Raw genomic sequence first — 13,404 nt, 5'->3', positions numbered from 1 at the left:
AGCGTACTAGCTGGATGCAGGTGTTATCTTCCAAGGACTCTCTTTTTTGTAATTCTCTCTCTCTCTAAATTAAAGAAATACCGAAAGGGACGCCAGTCTTTGGGGCCTACAGGGTGTCGGTCCCGTGTGCGCAGTGACATTCTAGTCGCTGGACGCAACTGTGTTCTCTTCCCTTCTCAGTGCTCTGTGTAAAGTTAATAGGTAATCGAAATAGTACCGCCCTCTACGTTGTATAGGCTGGTTATAGTGGTTCCACTGCAAATGCTGGTTCCACTACAAATACAACCATTGTTGAGTCTTCTGTAAAAGGAGACTGTAATGCTGATGTTGATGCAGAATGGGCTTTTAGTGCAGATTGCACTTACAATCCTGTTGTCCATGATGCATGCTTGTCAGTTGTTGCAGATTCACATGTGTGGTATTTCGAGAGTGGTGCTACAAAGCAGATTACCTCACATCGTGAATTGTTTACCTCTCTTGAGTCTGTCCCTCATGGGAATTCAGTCACTTGTGCCAACAATGCCTCTTATCCGGTTCAAGGAGTTGGAAAGATTGTGCTTACTGCTGCAAATGACAGTTTCTTCACACTTGTTGATGCACTTTATGTACCTGGGATTAAGAAGAATCTCTTGTCTGTATCCGCACTTGCTAGACTTGGACTTGTAGTCAAATTTGTGGATGACAGATGTACAGTTCATGATCTCAGTTTTGGTGATGAAATTGTTGCATCTGGCCTTTTGTGCCGTGGGCTGTATAAGCTCACTTTGTATGACAAGTGTGGACAAAGTTTTGCAAATGCTGTTGCAGATTCAAGGGCTATTTCAGATGCAAAACTTTGGCATGCACGTTTTGGTCATCTGAATTTTGTCAATTTGTTGCGTTTGCAGAAATCTGATATGATTGCTTCTTTGCCGCCTCTTGAAGCACCTGTCAAACATGTTTGTGAAGGCTGTATTTTGGGTAAGATGCAGCGTTCTAAGTTTTCAAAGGATAGTTCAGTTTGGGCCACATGCAGGTTGCAGCTTGTGCATAGTGATGTTTGTGGGCCCATGCAAACTCCATCCTTGGGCAATTACCTTTACTTCCTGACTTTCATTGATGATTACTCCAGGCATGCATGGGTATTTCCGCTTAAAGCGAAGTCCGAAGTTCTTATGTGCTTCAAATAATTTCTAGCTATGGCTGAAAATGTCTCGAAATGTATTATGGGCACCCTCCGTTCTGATCGAGGGGGGGAGTATATGTCTCATGAATTTAATGCATTTCTGGCTAGTTGTGGGATAAAACACCAATGTACAGTGCCTTATACACCTCAGCAAAAGGGGGGTTCTTAGAGGAAAAACAGGTCACTGACGGGAATAGCACGATGTATGGTCAAAAGTTAAGCTTTGCCACATTCTTTTTGGCTTGAGGCCATCATGTGTGCCACTTATGTACTTAACAGGTGTCCTACAAAAGCTTTGCAGTCTATTATTCCATATGAAGCATGGCATGATAGAAAGCCTTCTATTGAGCACATGCGTGTTTTTGTTGTTTGGCATATGCTTTGGTGCCACAAACACAGCGCAGAAAATTGTATGATAAGACTGTCAAATGTATTTTTGTTGGTTATAATGCTGAAAGCAAAGTTTACAGGTTGTATAATCCGCAAACAAAACGTATTCTTGTTTCACGGGATGTAGTGTTTGTGGAAGATTCTGTTCAGCCCTTGGTGTCATGTACTAGAGACAGTAATGTAAGCTCACAGGACATTTATGACACTTTGTTGCCTCTTTTCAGTGGTGGAAATACGAATGTAATTTCCAATGAGGCAAATGTACAGCCTATGGGGGTTTCTGGAAATGTTACAGATCAGCCTATTACTGATGCATCTACATGATGTACTTGATGAGGAAAGGGTTGAAAATGAGCAAGCTAGAGGTATGCCAAAATGGCTGGTGCACACTTTGCGTGACAGTAAATTGGATGCACCTTTGTCTAGTCGTACTCGTTCACGCTCTTGCCATGCATCTTATGCATCAGATTGTTATGGTTTGGCTGTTTCTAGCTTACATGATGTTGAGGAGCCTTTGTCTTTTATGAAGCACAAAATTCAGAAAATTGGATGGCTGCCATGCAATCAGAATATGATGCAATTATAGAAAATGACACATGGACTTTATGTGATTTGCCTCCTGGCAAGAAGGCCATTGGTACGAGGTGGGTTTACAAGTTGCAACGCAAGCCGAATGGTGAGATCGATCGCCATAAGGCTCAACTTGTTGCAAAGGGTTATGCACAGCAAAAAGGCATAGATTATGAAGAGACTTTTGCTCCCACTTGTCGTATGACTACTGTGCGTTTTCTATGTGCATTGGCAGCTCATTTTGGTTGGGATGTACATCAATCAGACATTGTTACTGCTTTCTTGAATGGTGACATATTTGAGGTAGTTTATGTAACGCAGCCTTGCGGTTTTGTCATAAAAGGACAAGAGGACAAAGTTTGCAAATGTAGGAAGTCTTTGTATGGGTTGAAGCAATCTCCTCGTGCTTGGTATGAGAAAGCTGACACTCATTTGGTTAAACGAGGCTTTTGTAACATTCCAACAGAAAGCACATTGTATGTGAAGCGTGAGGGTGATGTACTTCTCATTGTGGTTCTTTATGTAGATGACTTGCTGTGCTGATCACTGGACCAAATGAGAGACATATTGCTGAATTTAAGGCTGATTTGAATGCTACTTTCAAGATGAAAGATTTGGGATTGTTGCATCATTATTTGGGCATACAGTTTAAGCAGTGTGATGATGGAATTGCCTTGTGTCAGAAAAGTTACATAGAGACATTGCTATGTAAGTTTGGACTGGAGGATTGCAAACCTATTGCCACTCCCATGGAAACAGGTTTGAGTTGAGTCTACATGATGCTGGCGATCCTACTGATGTCACTCTTTACCAAACTACTGTTGGCTGCCTCATTTATGTATGCAACACGAGGCCGGATATTTAGTTTGCAGTCTCACAGGTCAGCAGAGTTATGCATAGTCTAGGATCTAAGCATTGGCAGGCTGTCAAGAGGATTTTCCGCTACCTTAGTGGCACTTTACATCTTGGCTTGTTTTATCCCAAGGGGGGATCATTGCCGCCAGACTTACATGCTTTTTCGGACTTAGATTGGGCTGGTTGTTTTGACACGCGAGTGTCCACTAAGTGGTTTTTGTTTCATGCTTGGCAGTTCATGTATATCATGGTTGAGCAAGAAGCAACCTACTGTGGCCACTTCAAGTTGTGAGGCACTTCGAGTTGTGAGGCTGAGTACAGGGCAGTCTTCACAGCTACGGTTGAGTGTGTATGGTTCAAACGCCTTATGGCTGATTTGGGTGTTGGATAGGACACTGCCAACACTATCTACACTGACAGTCAGAGCGCATTGGCAGTTGCGAGGAACCTAGTTTTTCATGCTCGCACAAAGCACATTGAGGTGCATTACCACTATGTCAGGGAGAGGCTCTCAGCAGGAGAGATCAGCTTGGCTTATGTGCCAACACAGGACAACCTTGCAGATCTTTTCACAAAGGCATTGTCTCGTGAATAGCTTGAAGCTTTCCGCAAAGCTTTGGGCTTACTCCCCTTTGTGGACTGATCATGTCCTCAGGGAATGGCACTTCCCTTTACTCATGTGCCAGCTCTCGTTCACCGCATCACTCGAGGGGGGATTTGTTACCATATACATGTGGTAGTGATGTGTGTGAACACACTAGGACCGCCGGGGCATTTTTTCCCTCTTTAGGAGGTTTTTTCCCCCGAGCATTGTATATACGCCCATCACTCTAGGGCTATCTATCTTTCCATTGCAACTAAGTAACATACTCTCTATTGTGTGCCTTGAGCTTCCTTCGTCTTCTCCAAGCTGTGTGCGTTTCTCTGCAACCCTAATTCCAACACCATAGCTGCCCATCGTTCTTCGGCCGCTATGTATTGAGCTTCGCGTGCTTGCTCACGCTCAAGCTTCATAGTTACCCTTCTTTCTTCAAGATATCAATCAGCCTTTTGTTGTAGCATTATCTCCATCATTGACTTGAACAAAGCGGCCATAGGGTTCTATGCAATCCGTGGCGTAGATGGGGATGGGGGAGGATCGGGAACAATCCTCCTGGTGTAGAAGCTTCAACTTCTCCAACTCTACTCTAATCACCTTCAAGCAAAGTATCCATTCCGCTTTGAGTGATGACCATGCATTGAGTTGTTGGTTCTTGGGTTCTTGAGGTTTTTGAGTACTTGGGGTTTGTGAGTACTCGGGGTTCTTTGGATTCTTGAGTATTCGAGGTTCTTGAGTACTCGGGGTTCTTGGTTTGCAATTTGTGTTTAAGAAGGCTTTTATCTACCTAAGCTCAACTCCTTCCTGGGGGTGCACCCCTTGGCGGCCTTGCGCTCATACCAAGGTTGCTTTTCCCACATCACGTTGATTGGCATGCCGCTAAGTGCCAGGTGCGGCTCTCAACGAGTGAAAAAGAGGAACGAGGGGAGGTTGGACAAGCCCTTCTTTCTTGGGTTACCTGCCACTCTTCAAAAACATAGATTAGGGATCGACACGCCCAAGTGGTCTTGGGTTACGTGCGACCACAAGCAAATATGTTTTTGTGATTCTTTCCTTGAGTGATGATACCGAACATTGCCAAAGAGCTCTAATACCAATGTAATGTGCAACTGAAGTGAATGATGGTGTAAGCTCAGGATGAGTGATCAGTGAGTGCTCAAGGTTCCTTTTACTTAGCGGAAGGGAGAGCCTTCCGTACTTAGTGAGAAATGTGTGTAATGACCAAAACAATGAGAGTTGAAAAGTGTGAGTCAAAGTGCATGAGAGTGCTAGAGAGAGAGAGAGAGAGAGAGAGAGAAGAGGCGACACTAGATGGGTCCCAAACCCCCCTCCAAGGGCCACCCTCTCTATTGCTAAGAGAGGTATTTGCTTTAGATTGCACAAAGTCTAGTACAATGCTTCTCGATGCTATGGTACTTGACAACAACGATGTCGACAACGACGACGATGTTGATGTTGAGGTTGAGGCTAAGGGTTGAACTAATGAAAATGGAAAACGCTGTGTATTCTGATGGGTCTTCGCCTCATGTTGCTTCTCTTCTTCTTTGATCTTCCATACATGCTCTTTGATGACTTTGAGTTCCTCTCTCATCGAGGGCTGGATTTCTCCTTCTTCAAGTCCACTCCCCACTCTAGTTTCCGCAAGCTCTCGCTTGAGGTTTGAGACTTCTTCCCAAGGCGCTTGGACTTCTGCTTGAAAGTCTTGTTTCTCCTTTTTCCATTGCTTGTCCTTGTTGAAGACCATTTGGATGAAGTTGGGCTTTTTCCACCATCCTTCCCGTTTTCCACTCTTTCATCTTTGTTTCCACCTGTGCTATTCTTTTGTTCGTGACCATGAATGTTGCTTTCGTTATTGTTGAGGGAGACTTGCACATGGATGAGTTACTCTTGGTCTCCATTTCTAGAGAGAGAGACTCTTAAACAACCAAAAAATACAAGAAACCCTAAAAAACAGCAAAAAGTAATTGTGAAACTCTAAAAAATAGAGAAAATCAGCTTTGAAACCTATGGCGAAACCTTAAAAAACAACAAGAAACAGTTAAAAAACAACAAAAAACTATTTCAAAACCCTAAAAATAGCAAAAAATAGTGACTAACCCTAAAAACAACCAAAAGCAAATTCAAAACCCTAAAAACAGCAAAAAATGGTGACGAAACCCTGAAAACAGTGAGAAAGTTCAAACCCATGAGAGAGAGAGAGAGAGAGAGAGAGAGAGAGTCACTGGAACAGAATAATAGAGATAGACGACAAAAGATAGAGAAAGAGATCTTTGTATTGATAGAGTTTTGATACAATAGAGGAGCAATAAAATATATGGGCGCACTCTGTTGTACGGAGCTCGAACCTCCCGACCACCCTCGAGCTTCAGTCCAGCGTCTCACTCGCACTCGCACTCGCACTCGCACTCGCAGAAGAGGAGATCTGTGAATGATCCCAAAAACGCACCACCCGTCTTTCTTTTCTGATTTTTCCTCGAAAAGCATGCGACCTCTCAAAATAGCCGCTTTTCTATTTTTGGCGTTCGGTCGACTCGACTTGCGCACCAAGTATACCTGCGAGAATAAGATAAGAACTTGATCGCGAAGCGATCCGTAAAGGTTAGATTTTTGAAATAAAAATTTTTAAATCTTAAAATTTTCAGTTGTCTTCAACTAAACATAACTCCCAAACGGAGCCAAAACAGCTCAAGTCCGTCTCACACAATCTTGTTGCCCTCATTGCGCTCTTCGACGGTAATGTGATGGAAAATTTCCATAGCCTGCTCTGATTTGCTAAAAATCAACCTGCAAAACAGCATTTTCTACAAAAAGATGCAAAAACAGCAAATCCCACTTTTTTCTTAATCTTTGGCCCTCAACGAGCATCAAAACATCAAAATCTCTAAAGACTCAGAGAACCAAAGTTGTTCCTTATAACACAGGCTTCAATCGCTTAATACATCACATTTCCAAAATCCCACGTTAACACCTGCAAAAATGCCCCAGAAAGTGCCTTCCGGATCAAAAAATTTTATTGGACGAAAACAATCCACACATCCTTATACACAGTGGACCAACTTTAAAACGACCAAAACTTCCTAGAAAAACAAAATTTATTGCTAAAACACTTCAAAATCAAGTCCTGTTTACAGAGAGAGAGAGAGAGAGAGAGAGAGAGAGAGAGAGAGAGAGAGAGAGGATGCTACATTCTACCGTACTGCCACTCCATTTGAAGGGCCTAGGTTTCAAATCTGAAATTGATAAAGGGAGATGTCCTTTTGAAACCAAATGAGAAGTGGAGGAGGAAGTGTTTTTTATGAAAAAGACAACCAAAACATATAAGTAATGTAGAAGAAAGAGGATTACACAATTTACACCAGCTATCAAAGTCAAAACTCCAAGCATGGGTTTCCTTTTTGACATGAACACCTTCATTAATTCTTCCACCGCCTTTTATTTTTATGAAATCTAGATCTTCATATTACATAACCCAATCTTAAGTTTTAATTATCAATAATACACCTTGTCTTTGTAATAGTGACCTCCAACCAATCACAAATTTTTGTAATAGAATTCTTTTAAATCAAGGCCAAAAATAAATTCCTGTTTTTCATTAGTCTAAGAGGGTACCTAACACTAAGGCCTTTGCCTTTTGGGCAAGCCAAAAACTTTTTACAAACTGAAAATTTTCTTATTTAGTGCACACAAAGATGTGTTACTTCTGTATCAGAAGGAGAGAGTGTGGGAAAGGGGTGAGATTAATTTATTGATTGCAGAATGTTATTGAGGGTTGAAAATTACTAATATGGAAAACATTCAATCACTAACAGGGGAGCACCCTACCTATGTTGGTGGAGGTTTTCGAGAGTTGTTGCGCTCCTGTTTGCCCACTGCATGCCTTAAACTATTCAGTTTTGACCTTTTAACAAAGCTTGTACTTGTAGCACAAACAGAAAAACAATTCTAGGCTTATTTTAAGCCGGGGATTCCTCTTCAAATTATTACCACTACTCCTGTACATGACCATCATGCCCACCACTACTACATTCACTCTGGAGCTTACATTTTTCCATGTGGCTCCTGTTAGATGCATGCCAGATATCTTGCTAAATCTGGGGCACAAATTCACCTGATGCATTTTGCTACTTTTTTTTCTAATCTTCTCATGCACTTGAATTTGGAAGCACTTAGTTTTCTCTTCTTCAGATTGTTATATGCAGAATGTTGGCCTTCGTCTTTGCTTCGAGCAGGTGAGACGTAAGCCTAGGTAATACCCTAGCCCTTCGGCATCTATTTTCACCTTCCTGTTACTCCTCCCTATCTTGGTTGAAATATATTCTTGACATCCTCATTGAAAGTTGAAACTGTTCATTCGAAAGAGAGTTTTTCCGACAAATTTCCAGAAAGAGTTTTCTTTTACTTTTGAAGTTTGACATGATTGAAATCTCATGCTCAAAACTCAATCCCACCTTGTGAAGAGGATCTGAATGTTGGGGATGTTTTAATACAAAATGTAAACTCAACAATGCTAAAGTTAATCATGCTTTCAGTTAATAGTGCATATAAAAGATTTGATGTTATTTGTAGAATTTTTGGTCTTCGTAGGCTAGCGGAGGTAAACACACTGGTCAATCGTTTTGTGATGAGCAAAAAGTGTGATAAATATAGAGATGAGTGCTCATGATCTATATTTTGTCTTTTCTTTCATGAGTTTGCTACGCAAAATTTAGATGAGAGGCAAAGACAAAGGGCCATAAATTCTCAAATGAAACTTGTCTGTTGCGAATGCTTTCTCAATAGAGTTGGAAAGTGCAAGCATGGGTTTGGTTTTTACTCTGACACAAGCTACATCTTTTTTTAAATCAAGATTTGTGAGCTCATATTGTTAACTGGATGATAAGTGCAGTTTTCTTCCTTACAGGTCGATGTTTTATGGAGCCAATGGCACAGTACAATGCTTCAATGTTTGTAAAGAGTCCAAATCTGTGTGCTGGAATTGAGACTGCCAACAATTGGTCCCAAAAGATCGGCGACTTACCTTGCCAAGCCGATCTGTCCGACTTAGCAGCCTGCACTATATGCACTGATTATGCGGTAACAGCAATTGGCAAGGCAAAGCTATTGTCCAATAAAACTTCTTCATGCATATATTTTTATGTGATATATGCGGCAGGAATATCCAATCCCAGAGGGCCCAAAAACCCTTACAATGCACAATGTTTGTTAGGGGTGGAAATTTGGCAAGCAAACAAGAAGAGGGTGTCAACTGTTTTTATTGCAGTTGGTGCAGTGGCAGGTTTGCTGGTTGGGCTAGGTGTTGCTATACTTTTCTGGCTATGGTTCAAGAGAAAAAGGTGGTTGTTGCATCAAGAGTTTATTGACAGGAATAGTAAATTGATAAATGCTTCTATGCTGCCAAACACTGGGGCTGTGTGGTTCAAAATACAGCAGATCAAAGAAGCTACAGATAATTTTGCGGAGGCAAACCTGGTGGGACAGGGTGGTTTTGCGAAAGTTTACAAAGGCAAGATGCCTGATGGTCTGGAAATTGCAGTGAAGGTGCTGCAAAATACGACAATGGACGGAGATGCAGAATTCTTGAATGAGGTTGAGGTGATAAAGAACATCCGCCATAAGAATTTGGTAGCATTGCGAGGATGCTGCGTTGATAGCACTGAAACGGACGGGCATTGCCGACTTCTTGTATATGATTACATGCCTAGTGGAAGTTTATACGACTACATGTTCGGCTCTACAAGACCCCCTCTCACATGGCCACAGCGCCGCAAGATAGCATTGGGTACAGCTAAGGGACTTACATATCTCCATGTCGGTGTAGAACCTGCTATTATCCACAGAGATATCAAGGCAAGCAACATTCTTCTGGATGCAGACCTCCAAGCTAAAGTGGCCGACTTTGGCCTAGCCAAGATAACAGAGGAGGGGATGTCTCATTTAACAACAAGAGTGGCTGGCACACAAGGGTACGTAGCTCCGGAGTATGCCCTCTATGGACAATTAACAGAAAAAGGTGATGTTTACAGCTTTGGTGTTGTGCTTCTGGAGCTGCTTAGCGGACGGCGAGCTTTGGACACCACTAGAGGTTCAGCTGCAGAATACCTCATAACAGACTGGGCATGGGGTCTGGTGAAGAGCGGAAAATTGCTGGATGTCATCGATGTTACGATAAGGAATGAGAGCTTGAAAGAGGTCATGGGAAGGTATGTGCGCGTGGGTATTCTGTGTTCGCACTTGCTAGTTGTATTCAGACCCACCATGTCCCAAGCTCTCAGAATGCTGGATGGGGATGAGGAGATCCCTGACATACCAGATAGGCCCTTGCCATTGAACTTTGACACCACAGACATGGAGCTGTAGTATCCTTGACAAAGGAATTTGGGTGGCTCCTCTCACATACATGGCATTATGAGAGTATGTGCATACATTGGGCGCCTAAGAGGGTTGTGATCATGATAATAGTGAGCTAATTCAGGTCCCCAGCTCTGATCATGGGGGCAACGATAGCAGCCCTTGGTTGGGGGCTCTATGGGGGTAGCAGCCCCCCAGGTAGGAGTTCGGGGGCGGCGCCCACGCCGATGGGTGTGGCCAGTGGCCGGTGTGGACTGTATGTGTCCATTTTTATATCTCCTTTTTTTTTCCCACAGGTAACTAGTCTGCTAGTTTTATGCAAAGAGGAACAGCTTACGGTTTTCCAGGTACAAAAATAATGGTTTTAGGAAACAAAAACTTGTGCTTGTAGTCTTTGTACACTGTCAAAATAGCTTGAGATTCTGGAAAAAAATTGATACTCCGGAATCAGTAATGGGCAGATGTAGAATCATGATCAGTGATTGTTTCTAATGGCCATGCTGTAGAATTAATGAACTTTATGAGACTGCATGATAGTTACCCATCTCATTGAGGAGGAAGCTGTCTTACTCTCCCAAGGCAGATAGTTTCCCAAGGCGGGGTTCGAGTTTTGAAAAGTGATGAATTGGCAGATGCTACACTTGCAACTAAAACAACCCCCATCCAGAACCGAATCTCTAGTATTTCAAAAAACAGGATGAATTGTCCAACCAAGTAAAGCTCGCATTCTGATTGAAAGAAAGATTACTATAATAATTGTATTTACTAAGAGATCTTTACCATGGCAAGGAAGTTGAACAAATGGGGGGGAAGAAAAATTAGGGCTTAGGCTGTTAATTTTAGAGAGCAATAGTTATTCATCACCTTTTTGACATGGGTACCAAAATGTGCAGGAGGTCAGCTAGCGTCACAAGTAGATTTAGAAATTTTCTTATGTAGGAAAATGCAGTCTTTTTCAGTGTTTTTCATACAATGCATAACATCATGAGCTTCTGCTTGAGAGGCACCACATACCTAGCTAGGTACGATTGGGGGCAGGGGACCCCCGGCCCCCCCACTGGGCCGGCGGTCCCTTGCCCCCAATCGTACCTAGCTAGGTATGCGGTGCGATTGGGGGCAGGGGACCGCCGGCCCCCCCACCGGGCCGGCGGTCCCTTGCCCCCAATCGTACCTAGCTAGGTATGCGGTGCCTCCCTCGCAGAAGCTCATGATGTTTAGGTAAGTCACAATGTGAGAATTATTGTAAGAATCTGTCCAAAACTTCTTGTGCGTAGTCATGACTAAGCTGCCAAAAGATCATATCAATATGAATACTATCTACTTGGAAAGGAAGACTTTTGCTCTCATTCTTGTATAGCTAAAGTAATTTGCATACCAGGTGCAATCTCAAAGGTTGAACAAAACTAATGTTCAAAATGCAGTATGCGTGTACAACGTGCTCATGAGTACCTTGGTATTGTAGCTTATGGTGGCTCTCTTTTTGCCTTGCTTAGTCATGGGCTTGTCGGGCTTACCGCCTTTCGACGCACTAGGAATGCATAAGCATGCAATGCACTTGTAGCTCAATCAGTCATCACTTTTGCTTCTCATTTGAAGAGCACAATTGACAAGCCCTTAAAAAGAAATTGCTTGTGGCTAGACATCGATCCAAGCTCTCTCTCTCTCTCTCTCTCTCTCTCTCTCTCCAACATGTACTTGTTGGTTATAAAGTCTCGTGGGGAATACCTTGAGTCTCTATCTTGTACCCTTAATGGGAGTTTTTGGTATTAGCTATGAGCTATAATGACTAGTAGGCGTCGACACTTGGTATTTTTCGCAATGGATGATAATTGCCAATAGTCTTTACCTTTCTCTAATTTCCATGTCGAATTTGTCTCAGGCTATGCTAATTGGAGCTAATGGCTACACCATCTTGTGGGTAATTTTTGGGCACCCATGGTTGGAAAACCGGCCTTGGTTGTGGGGATTTTCCCTTGCTACTTGTTCTAAGCATATGCCATGATTTGTGGGAACTCACCTTATTTAGACCAAATTTTGTGGGATGGGGGCTCTTTGTATGGGAACTTATGCTATCCTTACAAATCCACCTACTACATCTATTGACCTTGGTAGCCCCAAAAATAATGACTCATTTATTTGTACCCTATCCCTGCATACCTCACGCGGGGTCGTTGCGGACTGTTTTTGAATACCCCCCCTGCTTTCGTTGTGTAAGTTTCATTTTTTATACCCAAGCATTGATGTAATAACTCTCGCCCACTCTCTTCCAACGTAAATGGGCCTTTCCCCTCTACTGCATCTTTGCAAATTCCGTCCTCTCCCCTATGTACTGGCCTCGATGCCAATTGGCCGCTCAGTTGCCTACCCTATTGTATGCTCTGTACAATCCGACTTTGCACACCAGGATTTGGGTGGATTCGATAGCTGTGGCTATGGACTCCATCTGCTACAGCGATGGTAACTCCCTACCTATTTAAAGGTGAGGGGTTCTTAACTCCCTCACTTAGCGTTGCTTTGCGTGAGTGTGTTTTTGAAAATGGGTGAGAGTTGGTATTTTCACTGGTTGATCTCGATTTGTATTGTGCATCATGGACATCATGTCTTTGTCTCCTCAGGTGCTCTATTACTGAAGCTTTGAAACAATTATCTTTACTGCCGTTGTGTATTTACTGACAATAATCTAGTTTAATGACTTTTTCTGATGATGAATGGATTCAATTAATTATAGGCCATATTTAATCATGTTATGATAAATGGTGGTTTTACTGCAACAATCTTTAACATTTTTTTATTTGATATCAATGTGGTAGAAATATTTTGGGAATCTCAGAGAGGTGCATGGGGACTCTGCCTTAAATTAGTTGAGCCTCAGTATTGTGTCTATCTCAATGTACACTGCGGCTTGACCCTATGCATCATGAGAGTGATTGAGCAAAATGCTCCTTCTCTAGAGGCCTTTTTTTGATATCTCGACGCGTTGTATGTATTGCTGCATTGGTCAACATTCATTGTGGCAACATTATTGTTGAAAGCATGATGCCTTTTTATCTTTGGTTTAATCAAACTCTGGTGAAATCTCTTTCTTCTAAGTGTATTTCTACTGCAAACATATATAGCGAAGATGGCTAAGTGTAGCTAGTCCTGACCTAAAACTTGTATCCTACAAAACGAGAGCATGATTTGTTGTAGTTCATTTTTTATCAAAAACATAGACAAAATCTTATAATGACCTATACGTGCCCTATGAAAACTTCACACATTCTGGCAATTTACTTTGAATGCTTACTCTAGTGTTGGTTTTTGCAGACCCCGACTAGTACTAGTTTGTAACAAGGAAAGATAAAATTGTACTTCACATTGGTTCCTTTTAAACAAAATAAAAAATAGTGCCCTTTCACAGAAAATTTTAATAGAATGTATATATTATGGCAGTGATCATCCTGGTTCAGTCTGGTTCTCGGTGGTTAAAGCTTGATGA

At 42.2% G+C, this 13,404-nt stretch overlaps 1 protein-coding gene across 3 annotated transcripts in view; it reads left to right on the top strand.

Moving 5' to 3' along the window:
• Nucleotides 1-12,900, top strand: part of LOC147447671 (putative receptor-like protein kinase At1g11050) — a 38,039-nt gene extending 25,139 nt beyond the window's left edge. The window contains exons 2-4 of one of the 3 annotated variants that reach the window (XR_015189630.1): nt 8,479-9,778; nt 11,806-12,405; nt 12,737-12,900. Coding sequence is in view for 2 of the 3 variants with exons in the window: in XM_086523395.1 (XP_086379521.1) it covers nt 8,479-9,935 (1,457 nt within the window). In the remaining variant the exon portion in view is untranslated. Of the gene's footprint in view, nt 1-8,478; nt 10,562-11,805; nt 12,583-12,736 lie in introns of those variants that run through there. The other 2 variants (XM_086523396.1, XM_086523395.1) reach the window with 2 other exon arrangements.
• Nucleotides 12,901-13,404: the final 504 nt, after the last annotated feature.

The sequence above is a fragment of the Adiantum capillus-veneris genome, chromosome 11 (assembly GCF_014529385.1).
Source record: "Adiantum capillus-veneris isolate H3 chromosome 11, ASM1452938v2, whole genome shotgun sequence".
In the NCBI taxonomy this organism is placed as follows: domain Eukaryota; kingdom Viridiplantae; phylum Streptophyta; class Polypodiopsida; order Polypodiales; family Pteridaceae; genus Adiantum; species Adiantum capillus-veneris.
The sequence above is the reverse complement of the archived record's forward strand: the minus strand, read 5'-3'. Positions and strand labels throughout refer to the sequence as shown.